The sequence below is a fragment of the Cetorhinus maximus genome, chromosome 16, assembly GCF_964194155.1.
Source record: "Cetorhinus maximus chromosome 16, sCetMax3.hap1.1, whole genome shotgun sequence".
Classification (NCBI taxonomy): domain Eukaryota; kingdom Metazoa; phylum Chordata; class Chondrichthyes; order Lamniformes; family Cetorhinidae; genus Cetorhinus; species Cetorhinus maximus.
This window is the reverse complement of record NC_135894.1, coordinates 16,154,028-16,175,670: the sequence shown is the minus strand read 5'-3', so window position 1 is coordinate 16,175,670 and position 21,643 is coordinate 16,154,028. Positions and strand designations below refer to the sequence as shown.

Sequence of the window (21,643 nt, the reverse complement as noted above, 5' to 3'; positions counted from 1 at the left end):
AGCATAATTGAAACATCAATGTATTCTTCTGCAGTTTCTACAGCATAGCACTGAGTCACACACCTGCCCTTAAAATGGGAGCACAGGGGGGTTGCTAGGGCCTGTCTTAACTGTGTGAAAGTGCACATAAACAGACCTTTTCTTTAATTTAAGCTTTTTTAAGGCTATTATGTTTCCAGGGTCAGAATTTAATTGCTCATGGAGCCTTGTGCCAAATGTTTTGCCATGTTATTTGTCATAATGTCCACCATATTGGCACAGCAGACTGCCTCCTCCCTGCCATCCACTCTCTTTCATTCCCTTCTTAACCTCCTTTCTCCTTATCCTTCTCCTCTTCCTCTCTCCTCCCTTCCACTCCACCATCTGATAATATCTGAAAGATATCAATGGTTTGGTTGAGTGTGCAGAAAAGTGGCAAATGGAATTCCATCCGGAAAAGTGTGAGGTAATGCATTTGGGGAGGGCAAACAAAGCAAGCGAATGCTCAATAAATGGGAGGATATTGAGAGGGGCTGAGGAAGTGAGAGACTTGGAGTGCATGTCCACAGGTCCCTGAAGGTGGCAGTACAGGTGGACAAGGTGGACAAGAAAAACATATGGAATGTTTTCCTTTACTGGATGAGGTATTGAGTACAAAAGCAGGGATGTAATGATGGAACTGTATAAAACGCTGGTTAGGCCACAGCTGGAATCTTGTGTACTGTGACCAGTTCTGGCCACCACATTACAGGAAGGACATAATTGCTCTAGAGAGAGTGCAGAGGAGATTTATAAGAATGTTGCCAGGGCTTGAAAATTGCAGCTATGAAGAAAAATTGGATAGACTGGGGTTAGAACAGAGGAGGCTAAGGGGTGGCCTAATTAAAGTGTACAAAGTTATGAGGGGCCTAGATAGGTTAGATAGGAAAGACCCGTCTCCCCTAGCTGGGGGGTCGATTACCCAGGGGGCACAGATTTAAGATGATTGGTAGAAGGATTAGAGGGGACATGAGGAAAATCTTTTTCACCCAGAGGGTGGTGGGTGTCTGGAACTCGCTGCCCAAATTGGTGATTGAGGCTGAAATGCTCAACTTATTTGAAAGGCACCTGGATCTACATCTGAAGTGCTGTAACCTGCAAGGCTACGGACCAGGTGCTGGAGAGAGGGATTAAAAATGAGCGGCTAGTTTGTTTTTTTTTCTCTCTTTTTTGGCTGGTGCAGACATGAAGGGCTGAATGGCCTCTTTCCATGCTGTAACTTTGCGATGGCGCTATCTGTCTCCTCCCCAATCTTGTTCCAATTATTCCTCCCACCCCACATTCTCTAATCCTCCTAAATCACCATACTACGCTGGGTCTGTGACTCTGCAAGTGAACATTGCACAAAATGGCCAACAGTGCCAATTTTGATATTCACCAAATGTATCCAACTTAACTTTCATTTTAACCATGGCCCTTCCAGAACTGCTTAAGCATGATTCCCCTGCCCCTCTCTGGTGAGCTCTCAACAGCAAGAGGAGGCCACTTTGGCATTACCTGAGTCAAGTGGATCCTGTATAAGGCTGAAGGACATAGGAGGAAGGACAGGCTATTGAGCCCTGGGTCTATGGTGTTATTCAGCTAGATCACGGCTGATCTGTACCTCAATTCCATTTTCCCACCTTTCATCCATACCCCTGGATACCCTTTTCCAACAGCAATCTATTGAGCCCAGGTTTGAAAATTTCACCTGACGCCCAGCATCCACAGACTGCTGAGGGAGAGTGTTCCACATTTACAGCCCTCTTCGTCTTAAAAACTGTTGAACGGCCTCGCTCTCCTCTTGCTGTGGATTCCCCCACTAGAGAAGATAACTTCTCTGCATCTATCCTATAGAATCCCTTTAAAAATTTTGGTTGCATCACCCCTTAATCTTCCAAATTCAAGTGAATACAATCCAAATGTATGCAAAATAGCCTCATAATTTAACTCTTTAAGCCCTGGTGTCACACTGGTGAGTCTGCACTGTATCGCCTCCAAGGCCAATATATATCTTGCCTGAGGGACAGTGTTTCAGAACTGAATGCAGTGCTCTAGATGTGTCTAACCTAGAGATTAGTAGCATCCCTTGAGGCAATACTTCCCCTCCAATGTACCAAACAATCCTGTCTAACTCCCTATTTGGAGTGGATTCCAGGATATCCATTCAATATTGCAAACGGGAATTGACTGAAGAGTTCTGCTTTAAAAATAAAGGCTTCATAAGGAAAGGGACCAACCTGAATTTATTAGAGCACCCTTCAGGATGTAGATACCTTTGAAGTGTAGTAACTATTGCAATGTAGGATGCAATGCAATTTGTACATAGTAAATTCCCACAAATGACCATGTGATAATCCCGGGTTTTTGGGATAAATATTGGCCTGGAATACATGTGTCCTGCTCTTATTCCAATACTGCCGTGGGTTTTTTTTAACATCCCTCTGTCAGGAATGAGATTAATTGGATAGTTTATCTGAAAAGCAGCACCTCAAACAGTGCAAGATTTCCTCAGGATTGTAGTGGACTATTAGTCTGGATTATGTGCCCAGTTTCCATAAAGGGATGTGAATTCACAACCTTCTGACCCTGAAGTAAGAGTGTTACCACTGAGCCATGGCTAGCATCTCTAGTGAGCCCATGGTGGGACTTGGTTCACTGAAAAGACTGGCCTACAGCCTGATATTAACCCACTGAATGCCCACCCACTTAATCAGAGTTAAAATAGGGCCCACAAGAGTTATCATCTCTCTTTAAATAATAAGAGCTACCAGCCACACATGAGCTTGATTCAGGGGTCATTCCAGATCAGTGTACGTGTGTTCAGCCCTACAGCTGAGATGGATCAGAATTAACAAGTAACTGAGTGACTGGGTTAATGATTATACCTCTGTTAACGTTAATCCAACTTCACTGCTCTGGCGAGGTACTCAACATGACAGGCTATTAAAAGGTAATTGTGATTCTTTGTAATCACTCAGTTTTTAAAAGAATATTGACAGTAAATCTTCAACAGCAGTGAGAGCTGATCTTTACGTTACTATAGCAACTAAAGTGCCACCATTAATATGATCCTTTTAACAGCTCTGTATTTTGAGTTATGTGTTTTCCTCGTGCGTCCAAAAGACATCTGGCCTGTTGTTTCTTATTCTAGTCAGTAACGATGCTTATTTTACTGGTGTTTTCTTCCATGATCAGGGCATTAACTTGCTGTTTTCTTTCCCAGCAGGATTCCTTTTGCACTGGACATGGTTATAATGAATAGTCTCTCTCTCTCGTTTAATGCGGGGAATAGCAGATTGAAGACTGAATTGCAGCTTATTGCATCTGTTAGCATGATGATCCCTTTTATTTTTCTGTAACAGGAAAGGACTTGTATTCATATAGCACCTTTCACAGCCCAAGTATGTCTCGAAGCGTTTTACAACCAATGAAATACAGGAAACACAGCAGCCAATTTTTGCACAGTAGGATCCAAAAAAAAACCAGCAGTGAAACGAGATAAATGACCAGATCGCTGTTTTAGCGATATCAGTTGGGGGATCAATTTCAGTATGTTGGTCAGTGCAGAGCTCCCTTAGTATTGCACTGGGTGTGTCAGCCCAGATTATGTGCTCATGTCTCTGGAAGGGGGACTTGAACCCATAAGCTTCTAGCTCAGAGGAGAGAATGCAACCAACTGAGCAAAAGTTTGTTAATCCAGCCAGCACATTACAAGAATACTTTTTGTTACCATGGTGCAACTCTATTTGAATGCAATCGTCATGAAATTCTTTGAGAAGAATACCAAAAGAGGAGCCCTAGCAGCAGACTGTGTGAGCTCATTTTAACATTCAGCAACTCTATTGAGCATTAATGCAAACTCACTCTGCTAACTGGATCAGTTGCATTTCGTAATCCCCTGATCACTCATAGTGAACAACAGTTAGAGTCCCAGGAATCAGATTACTGGGAAAATGCTCTTTTCGTTTAAAAATAGGTAGAAAGGACTGTGGCAGCATTTTGGAATGTTTAACCTACTTTCTCTAAAGTTTCTCCTCCATTGTCTAGTACTACTTCTCACTCTCATACCATTACCCTTGGATCTTTCTTTGGATGCCTCCTATTTCTCATCCGCATGCTTTCCCTTGGCAATGTTATGCAAAATCACAATGCCAGGTTTCGCATGAAGACGTCCAGCTCTCTCTCACACCACCTCTCTCTTGAGCCCTCAATTATCTCTGACTGGTCAAGCTGCTTGTCCAACATCCAGTGCTGGATGAGCAGAAATTCACTCCAGTTAAATACTGGCAAAACCGAAGTCATTGTCTTCAGTCACAAACTCTGTTCCCTTTGCCGCTGGCTCCAGTCCCCTCCCTGGCAGTTTTCTGGCGCTGAACCAGACTGTTTGCAACATTGGTGCCCTAATTGTCCCTGAGCGGAGCTTCCAACCACATACCTGCACCATCCCCAGGGCTACTTATTTCTGTAACATTTCCTCTGTCCATCTCTACCTCAGCTGACCTACTGCAGGTCTCAGACCTACCATGTTATGTCTCAACGTGACTATTCTAACATTCTCCTGGTCAGTCTCCCACCTTGTACACTGTAAATTACAGCTCAAACAAAACTCTGTTGCGTGTACCCTAACTTGCACCATATCCTGTGCAGCTATCACCCTCCCTGCTTGCTGACCTACATTGGTTCCCAATCTGGCAATGCTTCAGTTTGAAGATTCTTATCTTGTTTTCAAATCCTTCTGTGGCCTCACCCTTCCCCATTTCTGTAAGCTGCGCTAGTCCTACAGCACTCACGTCTCTGTGCTTCCCCAATTCTGGCCTCTTGAGGATCCTTGATTTTCATCACGCCACTATTGGCAGCCGTGCTTTCAGCTGCTTGACACCTAAACACTGGAATTCTCTCCCTAAACCACTCCTCTTTTTAAGACACTCCTTAAAACCTACCTCTTTGACCAAACTGTTGGTCACTTGTTCTAATATTTCCTTATGTGGCTCGGTGTCAAATTTTGTTTGACAGCCTTCCTGGGATGTTTTACTATGTTAAAGGCATTACATAAATTAAAGTTGTTGTTGGTTCTACAAGCTGGCTTTTGAGACCAGTGACAAGACGATTTTGGCTGACGCTCCAGTGAAATACTGTGAAAATAACCGCACTGTTGGCGGCAAACTTCTTCAGGTGAGATGTTAAAGCCAGGCCCTGACATCCCAGGTAGATGTACAATTTCCTCTGCCACTATTCGAAGAGGAGCAGGGGAGTTCTCCCCATGTCCGAGGGGGTGAATAGCCATCACACATTCCAAAAGCCAGCAATTACTTTCCATCTCTGGTTGCCTTGGGAGGTCATGTTCCCTCTTCTTGAAGCACTGAGCAGGTTGGTGCAACTGAGTGACTTGCTAGGCCACTCCAGAGGGCAGTGAACCCCAGAGGCCAGACCAGATAAAGGGCCTCAGGTTTCCTTCCTTAAAAGGACGCGAGTGAACCAATTTCGATTGTACGACAATCTGACAGCTTCACAGTCGCTTTTGCTGATAAAAGCTCACTATTTCCAGAATGTTTTTTATTTTAACTAAATTCGAAATCACAAATTGCCCTGGTGGGATTTGAACTCAATTTCTCAGAGTTGTTTGCCTCGGCTTCTGGGTCACTAGGTGCATTAACACAAACCCTACCTATACCATGGGCCTGAATATTACCCTTGGCGAGCAGCCGTGATCGGCGGGCCCGCGACCGGTCAGGAAACAGGCCCCCACCCAGGGCGCTGGGTCCAATGGCGACCCAGCGGGCAGTTTAAAAAGGCACAGGCAGCCCCATGAAGGCTGCCAGGGAAGAATCATATATTCTGCGTTCTGGGGAGTGAAGCTACGGCAGCAGCAGCTGGAGACGCCAGGCGGGAGGGCAGGTCAGGAGGCCTCTCGGCCCCCCAGTTTCCGGACGAGTGCCTCGCGGTACTATTGGAGGAGGTGGCTGCCAGGAGGGACACCCTCGTCCCCAGAGATGGAAGGAGGAGGCCCACTGCACCTAACAGAAAAAACTTGGGAGGAGGTGGCAGCTGAGGTCAGCAGCCATGATGTTGTGCAGCGCATATGGGTGCAGTGCTGCAAAAGGTTCAACAACCTGGTGCGCTTGGGAAGGGTGAGCACTGTGTTGGCATGGATCAGAGTGGTGAAGTGTTAAGGTCTGGCTGTCCAATGGAGCTCAGGGGGTGTTAGAGTTTGAGTGCCAACTGTCAATGACGCCAGAGCTGGCCAAGGGGGTGAGCCCTGGCTGCTTGGACTGAGTGCCTTGTGGGTTGAGGGCCATGACTTGGATGCATCTGCGAGGTGTTCCTCAGGTGGGGTTGGCCAGGCTGCAATGGCGCTGCAGGTAGAGAGTGAACTCATCAATGTTCCTCTGTCCATTCAGGAGAAGACGAACTGTAACAACATTGAGAGGTCACAGACAAGCGGAGACCCCACAAACCTCCTAATCCTGACAAGATTTGAGCAGGACTTGGAGCTGGAGAGGCACCACGCACCTCGATCAGCTGGTCATAGAGAGGCTGGGATGTCAGACGAAGGTAAGAGTGCAGTGCACAGAGGTGAGAGTTTCTGATGGTGCAAACATTCTTGTGTAGTCTCTTCATTGATGGGAGCCTCAAATCTGGATTCCTTATTGACCATTGAAAGACGATGGCACCATGATGCATATCTCCATTGTCTCACCAGGGTGCCTGGCATGTACAGTGACAGTGTGAAGACTTAAATTAATGACATGTTGTTCCTCCTTAGATTCGCCAGCAGAAACTTATTTGCAGGACCCCAAAGAGCCATCCCCGACGCCAGAGGACCGCCAGACTTCAGATGCGTCTGTGTCACACCCGCTCTCTGAACCAGGCACCAGCACAGTTACCAGCACCTTGGTGCGCGTTAGATCTTTGCCTGGAATATTGGTGCACAGCGGTGAGGGCACTTCACACTCACTTGAGGAGCAGGCGGAGGCAGAGGGTGCCCAGGATGCTGGCAGTCGGAGGACTGCTGGAGACCATAACAATGCTCAGTCGAAGGCAGACAATGAGCCTCTGGAGTCATCCATTAGGCGACAGATATTGGATGTCCAGCGGGATGTGGGGGAGGATCTGGCGGAGATCCATGAGGGTGTGTGTGCCATGGTCTCTGTTGTGGAGGAGTCCATGTAGAGCGTGAGCACTGCGTTAACCCTCATGGCCGAGCACACTGCCTCCTCCATTGACAGAGTGGCGACTCTCATGGAGAGACAGCTCCAGGGGTTCCTGGGGTTGTGCTCGGACCTGCAAGCCCTCACACAGGCAATGACATCAGGTGGTTAGTGCCAGTGTGGGAGTTGGATGAGGCACCCAGTATCCCAGCTAGGTACCCGTCTATCAATGGTGAGCAGGGAGGTCCAGAGTGACTTCATGTTGGCACACGAGCTGCTTGTCGTCTCTGTGGGCTCCTCTCAGGGCGCTCCGGATGACGGCAGCAGCTCCTCTGCCCCTCTGCCAGTGACCATGGTTTCTGACAAGGCTGCGGCGACTGGGGAGATGTCAGCCGTGGCACTGGCCGCTCCCTCCCAGGCGGGGCCAGCACAGGCTCCACTGGCCAGAGGACGACCATAAGGTCACCAAGGCCAAGAAGACAGCAGAGTCAGCGGGTGGCGTCCAATGGCGGTGCCAGTGAGGGGAGCAAGGGCGGAACCAAGAGACGTAGCATTCGTAAAGGTAAGTTTAAGGCACCATGAGCACAAGAGGGACTGGTCACGGGTGATCTTCTGTTCTGTAATGTTTTGTTTATGTTTACTGGTGTGGAAATGAACGCCAGGGATGGTAATGTTAATTTGTTTTGATCGTAAAAATCACATCAATTTTGTTTTTGTCTTAATGGCCTGAGTATACTTCACCATTTTCTTTGATGTAGGGTACGCCAGTATGTAATGCTGGACACAAGTGGCTCTAAACTTTATTGCACAGACACTGAGTGGACTTTTGGTTCAAATGAAAGGATCATTTCAGACATCGGGATGGAGGCAGCAGCCCTGGCATGAGGTGGAAGCAGATCTTTGGCAGCCTAGCTGAAGGAATGTTGGATCAAGGTGTCCCTGGTGTCCCTGTCTCCCTAAAGGATACAGAGATCTGCCTGCACACCCTCAGCATTCTCCTCACCGTGCTCCTCTTCTGACTCACTACTGGACTCATCCCCTGTGGCCTGTGGAGCTATGTCAAGATCCTCTTCCTCCAGTGGGTCCCCCCTTGCCAGTGTCAGATTGTGGAGAGCACACCATGTAACCACTACCAGGGACACCCGCTCTGGGGGGTATTATAGTGCTCCCCCTGAACGGTCCAGACATCAGAAGCACAACTTCAGAAGACCTATGGTCCTCTCTATCTTCGCCCTTGTGTAGACATGACATCTATTGTATCGCTGCTCTGCCTCTGTTCTCGGGTGGCAGAGAAGCATCAGAAGTCAACTTTCAAATGGATAGCCCTTGTCACCCAGCAGCCATCCAGCCAGTCGGGCTGGAGCACTGAAGAGCCCCGGCACCTGGGAGTGTCTCAGGATATATGTATCATGGGAGCTGCCAGGGTACCTTGCACAGATTTGCAGAATCTGCATCCTGTGATCACACACTATCTGCACGTTCATGGAATGGAAGCCCTTCCTGTTGACGAAGACACCGGGCTCACCCACCAGTGCCTTGATGGCCACATGTGTACAGTCTATTGCACCCTGGACGCGGGGGAAGCCAGCAATGGCCGCGAAGCCTCTGGCTCACTCAGCCTGGCTGGCCTCGTCCGTACAGAAATGAATAAATGTCAGTACCTGCCTGAAAAGAGATTTTGTCACCAGCTTTACGCAACCATGGACAGCTGATTGGGAGACTCCACACAGATGCCCCACTGACCCTTGGAAAGAACCGGGGGCATAGAAGTTGAGGGCCACTGTGACCTTCAGAGCCACTGGCATGGGGGTGTCCACCCACACAGTCGGAGCTGATCTCAGGGCTGATCATCTGACAGATTGAGGTCACTGTCTCCCTGGAGAGGTGGACCCACCTTCAGCATTGCACCTCGGACATGTTGAGGTAGCTGCATCGCCGCCTGTAAACCCTGGCAGCAGGATAGTGTCCTGAAATGAAGCTTGGAAATGCTAAGGCTGAAGCTCAGAACTGAGATGAAGCTGTCAAGTTCAAATAAGCAACCAGGAGCAAACTATCTCCTAAACTCCTCACTACTCCCATTGGCAATGCTGCTGATCCCTTTTATCCTGCCCTTGGATGAGGTTTTGCAAAACGTCGGCTACTGGCCTATCCATTTTGCCCACACGACAAGCACGTAATTGCTCAGCCAACGTAAAATTGGGATCAATTGGGCTTTCAATGGCCTTAAGTAGCCGTTTAATTGATGGCGGGTGTGTCTCCGATATCCAGGCGTCCTGAAGATTGCGCTCGTGCGGGATGACATTACAACACTTGCCCGACACTTCTCGTGCTATTTTACGCCCGATCGGGTCAGGCGCACGGCCGCCCACAGGGTGTAAAATTCCGCCCAGGGAGACCACGGGAAGCTGCGCTCGCCTGGAAAATGAAACTCATCGAGAAACTGACGCCTCATATAAAAACGGCCATATTATAATGAAATGGGGAGTCAGGAACACAGCCTGAAAAGATGAAAGCTTCCACTCACAAGGGTAAGAATGGATTGAGGCTGCCTTTGTGGTAGCATGAAGTACACTTAGTCACAGGAAGCAGAAAACGACACCCTTACCTTTCAGAGATATTTTTAGCTGTCTGCAGGAAGCGAGCATGATCGTTCTCTTTCAGCGTCTGCTCCGCCTGAGTGATGAGGGAGCTGGATCGTTCAATACACTGCTTGCAGTTAGAGATCTGTTGGGCGAGTTTCCGCAGCCGAACCACCTTCAATAAAGAGAAAAGGGCTCAGACAAAGGGGCATTGGGCTACATCAACCTGCTTGGCAAATACACATTTTCCATCGCGCACTCTCTTTTCAACCGGGGGGAGAGGACGAGAAATTTATTTACACACAGCGAGTTGTGGTGACGTGGAATATGTTGCCCAAAAGAACAGTGAGAGCAAATTTTTTTTAAATTCGTTCCTGGGATGTGGGTGTCCCTGGCTAGGCCAACATTTTTGCCCGTCCCTAACTGCCCTTGAGAACTGAGTGGCTTACTAGGCCATTTAAGAGTCAACCACATGGCTGTGGGTCTGGAGTCACATGTAGGCCAGACCAGTTAAGGACGGCAGATTTCCCTCCCTAAAGGACATTAGTGAACCAGATGGGGTTTTTACAACAATCGGCAATGGTTTCATGGTCATCGTTAGGCTTTAATTCCAGGTTTTTTTATTGAACTCAATTTTCACCGTCTGCCATGATGGGTTTAGACACGGGTCCCCACAGCATTCCCCTGGGTGCCTGGATTACTAGTCCAGCAACAATACCACTATGCCACCGCCAACCTCAAATTCACTGCTAACTTTCAAAAAAAAAAGAATTGGATAAATGCTTGAAAAGGGAAAAAAAGTGCAAAGCTACCAGGAAAGAGCAGGATAAATCATTGATGGCTGTTTCTGACTCCGGCAGAGCCACTCTAGGCCACCTGCCTCCTTCTGTTCTGTATCATTCTATGAATTATAGCAAAGCTGGAAGCAGAAAGTACTTATTAATTCAAATGCAAATGAGACAGATTTCCTTCAGAAAATAACTTTATGGGATATAGTATGTCAGTGACTTGAGACATGACATGTGGTAGTGTTGCATGATTGGGAGGAACAGGTGACTTTGGATCTCTGGGTCTTGATTTCACTCCACCTCCCACCTTTTATGTATTCTTTCATGAGGTGTGATTGCTGGCTAGGCCAGCATTTATTGCCCATCCCTCATTGCCTTTGAGAAGGTGGTGGTGAACTGCCCTCTTGAACCGCTGCAGTCCATGTGGTGTAAGTACACCCACAGTGCTGTTAGGGAGGGAGTTCCAGGATTTTGACCCAATGAAAGTGAAGGAACAGCGATATATTCCCAAGTCAGGATGGTGAGTGACTTGGAGGGGAACTTGCTGGTGGTGGTGTTCCCATGTATCTGCTGCCCTTGTCCTTCTAGGTGGGAAGCCAGTACTTTCCTGTCCCAGTCTAGCTGATTATAATGTTAATTCACAGGCGGCAAGGACACTGCCACTCTCCTAACCCAGCAGTCTGCCAAGGCTTGAGCAGGGGAGGTAGTGACGGCTTCATGGCCTGGCCAAATCTGCCACGATGGTCTCTTATGGCCAATGGCCAGGCTTTTGCCTGGTTCAAAGGGCATTTGGAATCTAGATATGGAAATAAGGTGCTGGGGTCTGCCCCAGTAGCAACTGGGGTGGGATTCCCAAGCTGCTGAGTCATGAGGAGGGTACAGAGGGGCGGGTGTGGAGCATGGGACAAGAGTTCTGGTTGACACAGTGTCTCCCTGGACAATGGGGGTTTTTAACTCCTAGAACCCCCTCAAAGTGTGTGTTTGGCTCTTATGCTTGCACAGGCTGATCCCACACAAATTAAAATCAAGCTCTCCACCATTATGGTTTTCCTCGTCCATGTCTGGTTCTGATATACTAATTGACAGAGATTAATTGCTAATGATTAGTCAACAACTCCATTATCCATGTATCATGTGACTAACCAAGTGGTAGAGAGTGAACTAGAAGACTCTTGGTCTTTTTTCATCAAGCAATTCCTATTTTCCTATGAAGGCTCTTGGTTTCGCAGAATGAGTATTGGAAGATCTAATTGAGCCAAAATCATTCAGCTAAACCATATAAGTTTACAACGCAATTTTAAAAATGTTCAGGAACATTGGTTCTCATAATTGTTTCCCCCCTTTCCGTCCACAGTGTAGAGCTGGTCCACTGGGCTCAATTGTGAAGTAGATTCGGTTAAGGGAAACCGTAACTTAGATTTCAGTTCCACCTGATATTGGTTCTCAGGCCTCATTTACATCAGGTCAGTGAGCAGCGGCCTTCCGCTGGGCTGTGACAGTGCTGGGAGGTCCTGGTGACAGAGAGTTGGGGGAGGGAGTGGAGTGACTAGATGAGGGGCAAGGGAAAGGGGCATTCGGAAGGGATTGAAGCAGCAATTGAGATGGGGCAAGCAGTGGTCAGCAGCAGGCCGTGGTTTTATGGTGGAGCCAGGCGGAGCTCACCTGCAACCAGGTAAGTATTTTCTTAAAACTTACCTTTTTTGATGGTAGCCTGCAGTAGCTGCTTGAAGGAACACTGGTCAGACTGCATGTAAACTGTGTTTTCCTGAATGCCGCTGGCCTGGAATGCCCGTCTTAGGCCCCTGACTTGCATACGTGCCCAATTCAGGCACGGGCTCCGGATGCCTCTTGGTGCCTCTGCTAATATGGCGGGCAGTGGACTCTGATGTAGAATGTGCCCGCCATATTGGGTACTTTGCTGCCCATTGTACAGTCCTTTAACGTGGGCACGCAGTCATCGAATTTCTAGGGGTTAGGTCCGTAGAAGACTGCCATGGCATGTATATATATTCATAGATACGCTCTAAGATATGGCTGGTTTCATGAGTTTAGAGATGTTTATGACATGGGGTGCAGCTGACAGACAGAGACTAGCAGCAAATAAAACGCCGATTAAAATGTCAGATCAATTGTCCTCAGTTATTGTCTTTCACCCAATTATGACATTGCATTAGCTGCTTGTCAACCAGCCTAATTATTTCCAGTTCAATCTGTACTGCAAAGGGGATATTGTCTTCTTTTGTGATTAGCCTTTGTTGTATTGCCTGGTGATTCCTTTAAACAAAGTGCAATTCCTTCCTTTCTATTCCACAGTATGAATATTGGGCAGGGTAGGGACAGCTGTAGAGTGAATCGGGCCAGGAGTATGAGTTCAGGAAGGGACTGACAGAAACCACGGGCAGAAGTTTTGGCTTGTCCGGCAGGCGTGCGCCTGACCTGAACGAGCGTAAAATGAGGCGTAATGTTTCAGTCGGTGGGAGCGTGTGGGAGTCGGCATCACGCCCCGTTGGCAATTAAGCGGCTTATTAAGGCCCTTAATCAACTAATTGATAGGAATTTTTTGCTGCCTGTTCGGTGGGCGGGCAGGCGAAAAGGCCAAGCGGCCTTTGCATTTTTGGTGAAACCTCATCCACGGGCGGGATGAGGTTTCGTTCAGCGACTAAAAGAACATTTTTTTGCACTCATATTTTATGTCTGTGCTCAGGTGACAGAGTCACATGGGGGGGGACATGTTCTCATTATTTTTAAATTCTTTTATTTTTATTTGATAAAAACCTTCAGCGTCCTGAGGCAGCTCTGTGCCTCAGGGAGCTTTTACTGCGCGCGCTCCCGCGCATGTGCCGAACTCCAGCGCTCACGCTCCTCCCGCCCCCCTCCCAACCCCGGCAACGCTGCAGCGCGTGTTTCACGCTGTTAATTAGCCAGCCAGCGCGAAATCGCGGCCGGGGCCCAATCGCGGGTGGCGGTCCGTTTCCCGGCCACACCCACTCACGAGCCTGTCCGAATACCGGAAAATCCTGGCCCACAATTTAATGCTATTAATTAAAGCTTCCAGGTCCTCTTCAGCTCTTTGGTAGAATAGCTCATTATGCCTGAGTGCTAGTGTGTTCCACTGATCTCCGTTTAGTGTTTGGATGGGAGCTGTTCTCTTCTCCACCTCTATTAACGGTCTTAGGCTTAGAAACCCGGCTGGATGGTGTCCTGACTGGATGGAGAAGCGGGATTGCTGTAGGCTGTACTCCTCCTGATCTCATTTTCAAGCCAGCCACAGGCCCCACCCCACTCATCAAGGGACAGGTGGTAAAAATCTGAATCTCTGTCCCAAAAAAGCTAGGGGTCCACTGAAAATTTGACAACTATAAGCGATAGATTTTTTCTGGTCAAAGAGGGTAAGGGATTTGGTACCAAGGTGGGTAAATGGAGTTAAGATACAGATCAGCTACGATCTGGTTGGGTAGTGGGACAGGTTAAAGGGGCTGAATGGCCTCCTGCTGTTTCTATCTTCCTATGTTCCTCTTAATCCACATCTTCCAATATATTAATATTAAAAAATGATTGTCCAAGAATGATTGTGGTACATGAATACTGAACGTGTCGATCTAAATAGCTAGAGCAGTACATCATAAAGATACATAAATCAGCTGATACTGGGGTATTTCCCACTGCACAGTTTCAGTATATTTCTTTCCTTAAAATCAATTTAAACTTGGTTCATTTTCAATTCACTTCCCTTTTCACTCTGGTACACATTGATCAGTAGGTTCCATTATCTACCGTGAGGGTTCACCATTGATCCTATACTTACAGCCAAGACTGACTGCCCTCCTTCACACAGGTTTGAGAGGGGCTGCCCAAGTTCAAAGTGTTCATACTGCATCCCACTTGGGGCTGTGTGCTGTCAGCCTCCTGCTTCTCTAGGTCCCCCTTGGATGTGTTGGCCTGGTTCCACCTTCACACTTAATTTTTGACATACCAGTGCTCCCATCTGCCACCCAGACCCACTCTTACTGACTCACAGCATTGTAACCACAGCTTCCCACCTCTCTCCCAGTTCTGGCAATTCCACCATCAGTTACACCTCCCTGCTCATCCCCATGAGGGAGCAGGCTCGAGGGGCTGTATGGCTAACTCTGGCTGCTGTTCCTCGTGCTCTTATGTTGATTGAGTGCTGTTATTCAATTCTGATCAAAATCAATACATTTTTTTTTGAAAGTACATTTTCCAGAGCGCCGCTCTGTTTTCCTGGGGCAGAAATTTTCGCTGAAAAGGTGGGCACATGCCCGACCCGCTCGAAGGTAAAATAGCGTGTGATGATGTCGGGTGAGTGTCCCAACATCGTTGCGCATTCGTGTGATATTTCGGTTCATGGGCACGCATGGGAGTCAAAGCCACCCCCGCCACCAATTACAAGGCCAGTTTAGGCCATTAAAAAGGCAGTTAAGCTGGATTTTACATTGCCCGTGCGATCTTGCGCTCTTCACATGTGCAAAACGGGCAGGCGGGCAGCCGACAATTTGCTAAGCCTCATCCAAGGGCGATATAAAAAGGGTCAGCAGCATAGAAAGTGTGAGCAGTGAGGAGTTTTGGAGATAGTTTGCTGCTGGTGGCTTATTGGTATTCGGCAGCTTCATCTCAGTTCGGGGCTTCATTCTTAGCATTTTCAGGCTTCATTTCAGGACTTATTGGTGTCTCCAAGGCCCCTGAAGGATTCAGACCGTGTGGACCCTTCCAGGTATCAGACAACCTTCCGTTACCCTGGTAATGGGGATTGTGGTCTCCGCTGGTGGCATCTCCTCTGAGGAGGAAGAGAGGGGCAGAAGGGAGAGGCGGCTGGGTGTCCCAGTGCAGCTTCCAGGGAAGGGACCTATGGGAGGAGAGGCGCAGGCACAAGGGGCGCAGGGCCAGCTGGAAGTCCAAGGCAGAAGGGGCCGCAGAAGACACCACTATCCTGCTGCCAGGGTTTACAGGCAGCAATGCAGCTACCTCAATATGTCCGAAGTGCAATACCGAAGGTGGCTCCACCTCTCAAGGGAGACAGTGACCTCCATTTGTCAGACGATTGGACTTGAGATCAGCTCCGACTATGTGGGTGGACACCCCATGCCAGTGTCTCTGAAGGTGACAGCAGCCCTCAACTTCTATGCTTCGGGCACTTTCCAGGGGTTAGTGGGGGAATCTGTGGAGTCTCCCAGTCAGCTGTCCATAGTTGTGTCAAGCTGGTGACAGAAGCTCTGTTCAGGCAGGTACTGACCTTTATTCCTTAGCGTACTGATGAGGTCAGCCAGGCTGAGTGAGCCAGAGGCTTTGCAGTGATTGCTGGGTTCCCCCGTGTCCAGGGAGCAATTGACTGCACACATGTGGTCATCAAGGGATCAGTGGGTCAGCCGGGTGCCTTTGTCAACAGGAAGGGATTCCACTCCATGAACGTCCTGCTAGTGTGTGACTGCAGGATACAGATTCTGTAAATCTGTGTAAGGCAGACTCATAGACTCATAGACTTCTACAGCACAGAAGGAGGCTATTCAGCCCATCGTGTCCACGCCAGTCAACAAAGATCTGACTACACTAATCCCATTTTCCAGCGCTTGGCCCATAGCCCTGGAGGCTATGGCAATGCAAGTGAATATCTAAATACTTCTTAAATGTTCCGAGAGTTTCTGACTCAACCACCCTTTCAGGCAGTGAGTTCCAGACTCCCACCACCCTCTGGGTGAAAACATTTCTCCTCAACTTCCCTCTTAGCCATCTATCTCTTAGCTTAAATCTATGCCCCCTGGTTATTAACCCCTCTACTAAAGGAAAAAGTGCCTTCCTATCCACCCTATCTTTGCCCCTCACAATCTTATACACCTCTATCAGGTCCCCTCTCAACCTTCGCTACTCCAAGGAAAACAACCCCAGCCTATCTAATCTTTCCTCATAGCTCACACCCTCCAGCCCAGGCAGCATCCTGGTAAACCTCCTCTGCACCCTCTCCAGTGCAATCACATCCTTCCTATAGTGTGGTGACCAGAACTGCACACAGTACTCCAGTTGTGGCCTAACCAGTATTTTTTACAGTTCCAGCATAACCTCCCTGCTCTTGCACTCTATGCATCGGCGAATAAAGGCAAGTATCCCAAATGCCTTCTTAACCACCTTATCTACCTGCCCTGCTACCTTCAGGGATCTGTGGATATGCACACCAAGGTCCCTCTGATCTTCAGTACTTTCCAGGGTCCTACCATTCATAGTGTAATCCCATGCCTTGTTAGCCCTCCCCAAATGCATTACCTCTCACTTTTCCAGGTTGAATACCATTTGCCACTGCTCTGCCCACCTGACCAGTCCATTGATATCCTCCTGCAGTTTATGGCTATCCTCCTCACTATTTACCACCCTACCAATTTTCGTGTCATCCGCAAACTTCTTGATCATACCCCATACATTTAAGTCCAAATCATTTATGTACACCACAAACAGCAAGGGCCCCAGCATTGAGCCCTGTGGAACCCCACTGGAAACAGACTTCCAGTCACAGAAACATCCCTCTACCATCACCCTCTGCTTCCTGCCTCTCAGCCAATTTTGGATCCAACGTGCTACTTTGCCTTGGATTCCATGGGCTCTTACTCTCTTGACCAGTCTGCCATGAGGGACCTTATCAAAAGTCTTGCTAAAGTCCATGTAAACCACATCAAATGCATTACCCTCATCAACACTCCTGGTTACCTCCTCAAAAAATTCAATCAGATTTGTCAAACACAACCTTCCCTTAACAGATCCATGCTGACTATCCCTGATTAATTCGTGTCTCTCCAAGTGCAGATATATTCTGTCCCTCAGAATTCTTTCTAGTAACTTCCCCACCATTGAGGTTAGACTGACTGGCTTGTAATTTCCTGGTCTATCACTTCCTCCGTTTTTTAATAATGGGACAACACTAGTAGTCCTTCAGTCCTCTGGCACCTCATCTATGGCCAGAGAGGATTTGAAAATTACTGTCAGAGCCATTGATATCTCTTCCCTTGCTTCCCCCAACAGCCTGAGATACATGCCTGCACTTTTTATACTCCTTTAAAGACTCTGCCATATTGAGCCCTCAGTGTCTGCCACAAGCTTCTCTTTTTTTCTTAATCCTAACCTTTACGTCCCTTGACATACAGGGTTCTAGGAACTGGTCCCTCCCTTTGTCTTTACGGGAACATATTTGCCCTGTACTCTCGCTATTTCCTCCTTGAATACCTCCCACTGCTCTGACACAGTTTTATCTGCAAGTAGCTGTTCCCAGTCCACTTGGGCCAAATCGTATCTAATGTTAGTAAAATTAGCCTTTCCCCAGTTTAGAACTTCTACTCCAAGCCCAATATTATCCTTTTCCAAAACTATCCTAAATCTAACTGAGTTATGGTCACCATGTCCAAAATGCTCCCCTACTGATATGCCTTCCACCTGCCTGGGCTCATTTCCAAATATTAGGTCCGGAACTGCCCCCTCCCTTGTTGGGCATTCTACATGCTGGCTAAAAAAGTTCTCCTGGATGCAACATGAGAATTTTGCTCCCTTCCTACCTTGCACACTAAAACTATCCCAGTTAATATTTGGGTAGTTAAAATCCCCTACTGCCTTATTATTCTTACACCGCTCTGAAATTTGATTACATATTTGATCTTCTATCTCTCCCTGATTGTTTGGTACCCTGGCAGCTCCCATGACGCTTATATCCTGAGTCACTCCCAGGTGCCGTGGCTTTTCAGTGCTCCAGCCCGACTGGATGGATGGCTGCTGGGTGACAAGGGCTATCCATTGAAAAGGTGGCTTATGACGTCTCTCTGCCATCCAAGAACAGAGGCAGAGCAGCATTATAATAGGAGTCATGCCTCCACAAGGGCAGTGGTAAAGAGGACCATAGGTCTTCTGAAGATGCGCTTCCGATGCATGGACCGTTAAGTGGGATGCACTGCAATACCCCCTAGAGCGGGTGTCACTGATAGTGGTTATATGCTGCTCTCTCCGCAATCTGGCACTGGCAAGCGGGTACCCACTGGGGGAAGAGGATCTTGACGCAGCTGCACCAGCCACAGATGATGAATCCAGTAGTGAATCAGAAAAGAAGCACGGTGAGGAGCACGCTGAGGGCGTGAGACCTCGGTAACCTCCAGCAAGGCAGGGACATCAGGGACGCCTTGATCCAACGCACCTTCAGCTAGGCTACCAAAGATCTGCCTGTGCAATAAAATATCCAGCACTCACATCCAGCATTACATACTGGGCATACCCTGCACCTGAAAGAAAAAAGGTGAAGCATACTCAGGCCATCAGAACCAAAGCAAATTTAATGTTATTGTCACCTTGAAAACATAATGACATCATCATTACTGGTGTTGATGTCCACGCCAGCTAACATATAAACCAAACAGAAATGAACAGAAAATCACCCGTGAACTGTCCCTGTTGTGGTCATGCTGCCTCTAACCTATGTTTATGAGGACTAAGTCTTCGTGATCCCCTAGCCTCGCTGACACTGGCATTGGAGACAGGCTGCTGGCTCTGCTGTGTTGTTGGCCTTGATGATCTTGGTGGTCGTCCTCTGGCCAGTGGAACCTATGCTGACCCCGCCTGGGAGGGAGCGGACAGTCCACAGCTGGCATCTCCCCAGTCGCTGCAGCCTCATCAGATGCCATGGTCACTGGCAGAGGGGTGGAGGAGCTTCTGCCATCACCAGAGCGCCCTGAGAGGAGGCCGCAGAGACGACAAGCAGCTCATGCACCAATGTGAGGTCACTCTGGGCCTTCCTACACACCATTGATGGATGGCCACCTAGCTGAAATACTGGGTGCCCCATCCATCTCCCACACTGACACTAACCACCTGATGTCATTGCCTGTGTGAGGGCTGCAGGTCTGAGCACAACCCTAGGAACCCCTGATTCTGTTCCTGGAGCTGCCTCTCCATGACAGTCGTCACTCTCTTAATGGAGGAGGCAGTGTGCTCGGCCATGAGGGTCAACACAGTGCTCACACTCCACATGGACTCCTCCACAACAGAGACCATGACACGCACACCCTCATGGATCTCTGCCAGATCCTCCCGCACATCCCGCTGGATGTCCAGCATCTGTCGCCTAATGGACGACTCCAGGGACTCATCATCTGCCTTTGATTGAGCAGCATCCTGGTCCCCAAAAGTCTGCTGACTGCCGGCACCCTGGGCACTCTCTGCCTGTAGCTGAAGTGAGTTTGCAGTGCCCTCACTAAGGTGCGCCGACAATCTTGCCGCCACTTTAATGCCCACGGAGGTGCTGGTGTCTGCACTGGTGCCTGGTTCAGAGTGCGGGTGTGATGCAGGTGCAAATGAAGCCTGATGGTCCTCCGGTGTCAGCGGTGGCCCTCCTGGGTTCAGATAGTGACTGGGTGCTGGCAAATCTAAGGGAGAACAAGGACAAGTCATTAGTTAAAGTCACCGCACTGTCACTGTGCATGCCAGGCACCCTGGTGAGACAATGGAGATCTGCATCATGGTGCCCTCTTCTTTCAATGATCAATGGGGATTCCAGGTTCGAGGTTCACATCAATGAAGAGACTACACTAGAATGATTTCACAAGCCAAAACTCTCAGCTCTGTGCATTGCATTCTTACCTTCATCTGGCACTCCCGCCTCTCCACACCCGGTTGCACGGGGAGTATGGCAACTCTCGAGCTTGAGGGTGTCCTGCTCGAACCTGCTGAGCAGCAGGAGGTTGGGTGGGCCTCCGTCTATAACCAATCTCTGATTGGTTATGGCCCGTCTTCTCTTGAAAGGACAGAGGAGCATTGATTAGTCTACTCTCTACCTGCAGCGCCATTGCAGCCTGGCCAACCCCAACTGAGGAACACCTCACAGGGCTCATCCATGTCATGGTCGTCAAGTTGCAAGGTACTCAATGCAAGCAGCCAGGGCTCAACCCCTTGGCTAACTTTGGCGTCATTGGCAGTTGACACGCGGACTCTAACACCCCTGAGGTCCACAGGGAGATGGCCACACCTTAGCACTTCACCACACTGATCCATGCGCACATGGTACTCACCCTTCCTGAGCGCAGCAGGTCATTGAACCTCTTCCGGCACTGGACCCATGTGCACCGCACCACGTCATGGCTGCTAACCAATGCTGCCACCTCCTCCCATGCCCTCTTTGTGAGGTGCAATGGCCTCCTCCTCCCATCTCTGGGGACAAGGGTGTCCATCCTGGTAGCCACCTCCTCCAGCAGGATAGCGAGGCACTCTTCCAAAAAGCAGGGGGCCGAGTGCCCACCCGACGTGCCCTCCCACCTGCCGTATCCAGCCACCCTCGACTCCATCACTTGAGTTTGCTAACACAGAACAGATGTTCTCCCGTGACAGTCTTCCTGGGGCTGTCTGTGCTGTTTTTAAACTGGCCGCCGGGTTGCCATTCGACCCGGCAGCCGACAGGCACCGCCCACCACCACCCCCCCCACCGCTCGGCCCTTCCTGACCAGTGGGGAGCCGCGTTTCACGCTGGGTGGTCCATAATTGGCCTGCCAGTGTGTAATCGTGGCCGGGGGCCGATTGCGGGCCAATCCTGGGCCTGCTGGCCGTGTCCACCCGCCGAACTGAAAATTCTGCCCCTGGAGTTCAATGCAGGATATTTGCCCCTCCCCACCACACCACATGACCTAACTTAAATGACCATTATTCATGTCTGCTAATGGGTGCAAGCAAGCAATTCGACAGCAGTGTCAAAGCAACATTCATCCAGCCCACCGTCCTCTGTTAATGTGTCTATTTGTTCACTATCAGAGTAGATGAGTGGATAATAATGAGAACCCAGATAGCTAGTTGACTTATTTTTTCCCAGTGTGGTGAGGCTAGAGTCAGTTCCAGCTCTCCTACGATCAAAGTAACTAAGCACAAACTGAGGATTAAACCTAGACTTTCCTAGACTGGCTGTGCTACTCATTAGATATATGAATATCTGTACATGAACATCTCTTTATATGAATACCTCTTTGTTAGACCCAGCCTGCGTGCGGTTAATGGTCCAAGTAATACTGGTACATATCTAGGAACATGGGAACAGGAGTAGGCCATTCAGCCCCTTGAGAGCCGTCAAATCTGCTGTCAATGACTCGAGTCATCAGTAATGGTC

At 48.8% G+C, this 21,643-nt stretch overlaps 1 protein-coding gene across 4 annotated transcripts in view; it reads right to left on the bottom strand.

Annotated features, from left to right (window-relative positions):
• The window catches only part of LOC144691377 (E3 ubiquitin-protein ligase Midline-1), a 372,887-nt gene that overhangs the window by 25,850 nt on the left and 325,394 nt on the right, over positions 1-21,643 (bottom strand). For all 4 annotated transcript variants that reach the window (XM_078559416.1, XM_078559415.1, XM_078559417.1 and 1 more), the window contains exon 5: positions 9,754-9,902. In XM_078559416.1, coding sequence (XP_078415542.1) covers positions 9,754-9,902 — 149 coding nt within the window. The remainder of the gene's footprint in view (positions 1-9,753; positions 9,903-21,643) is intronic.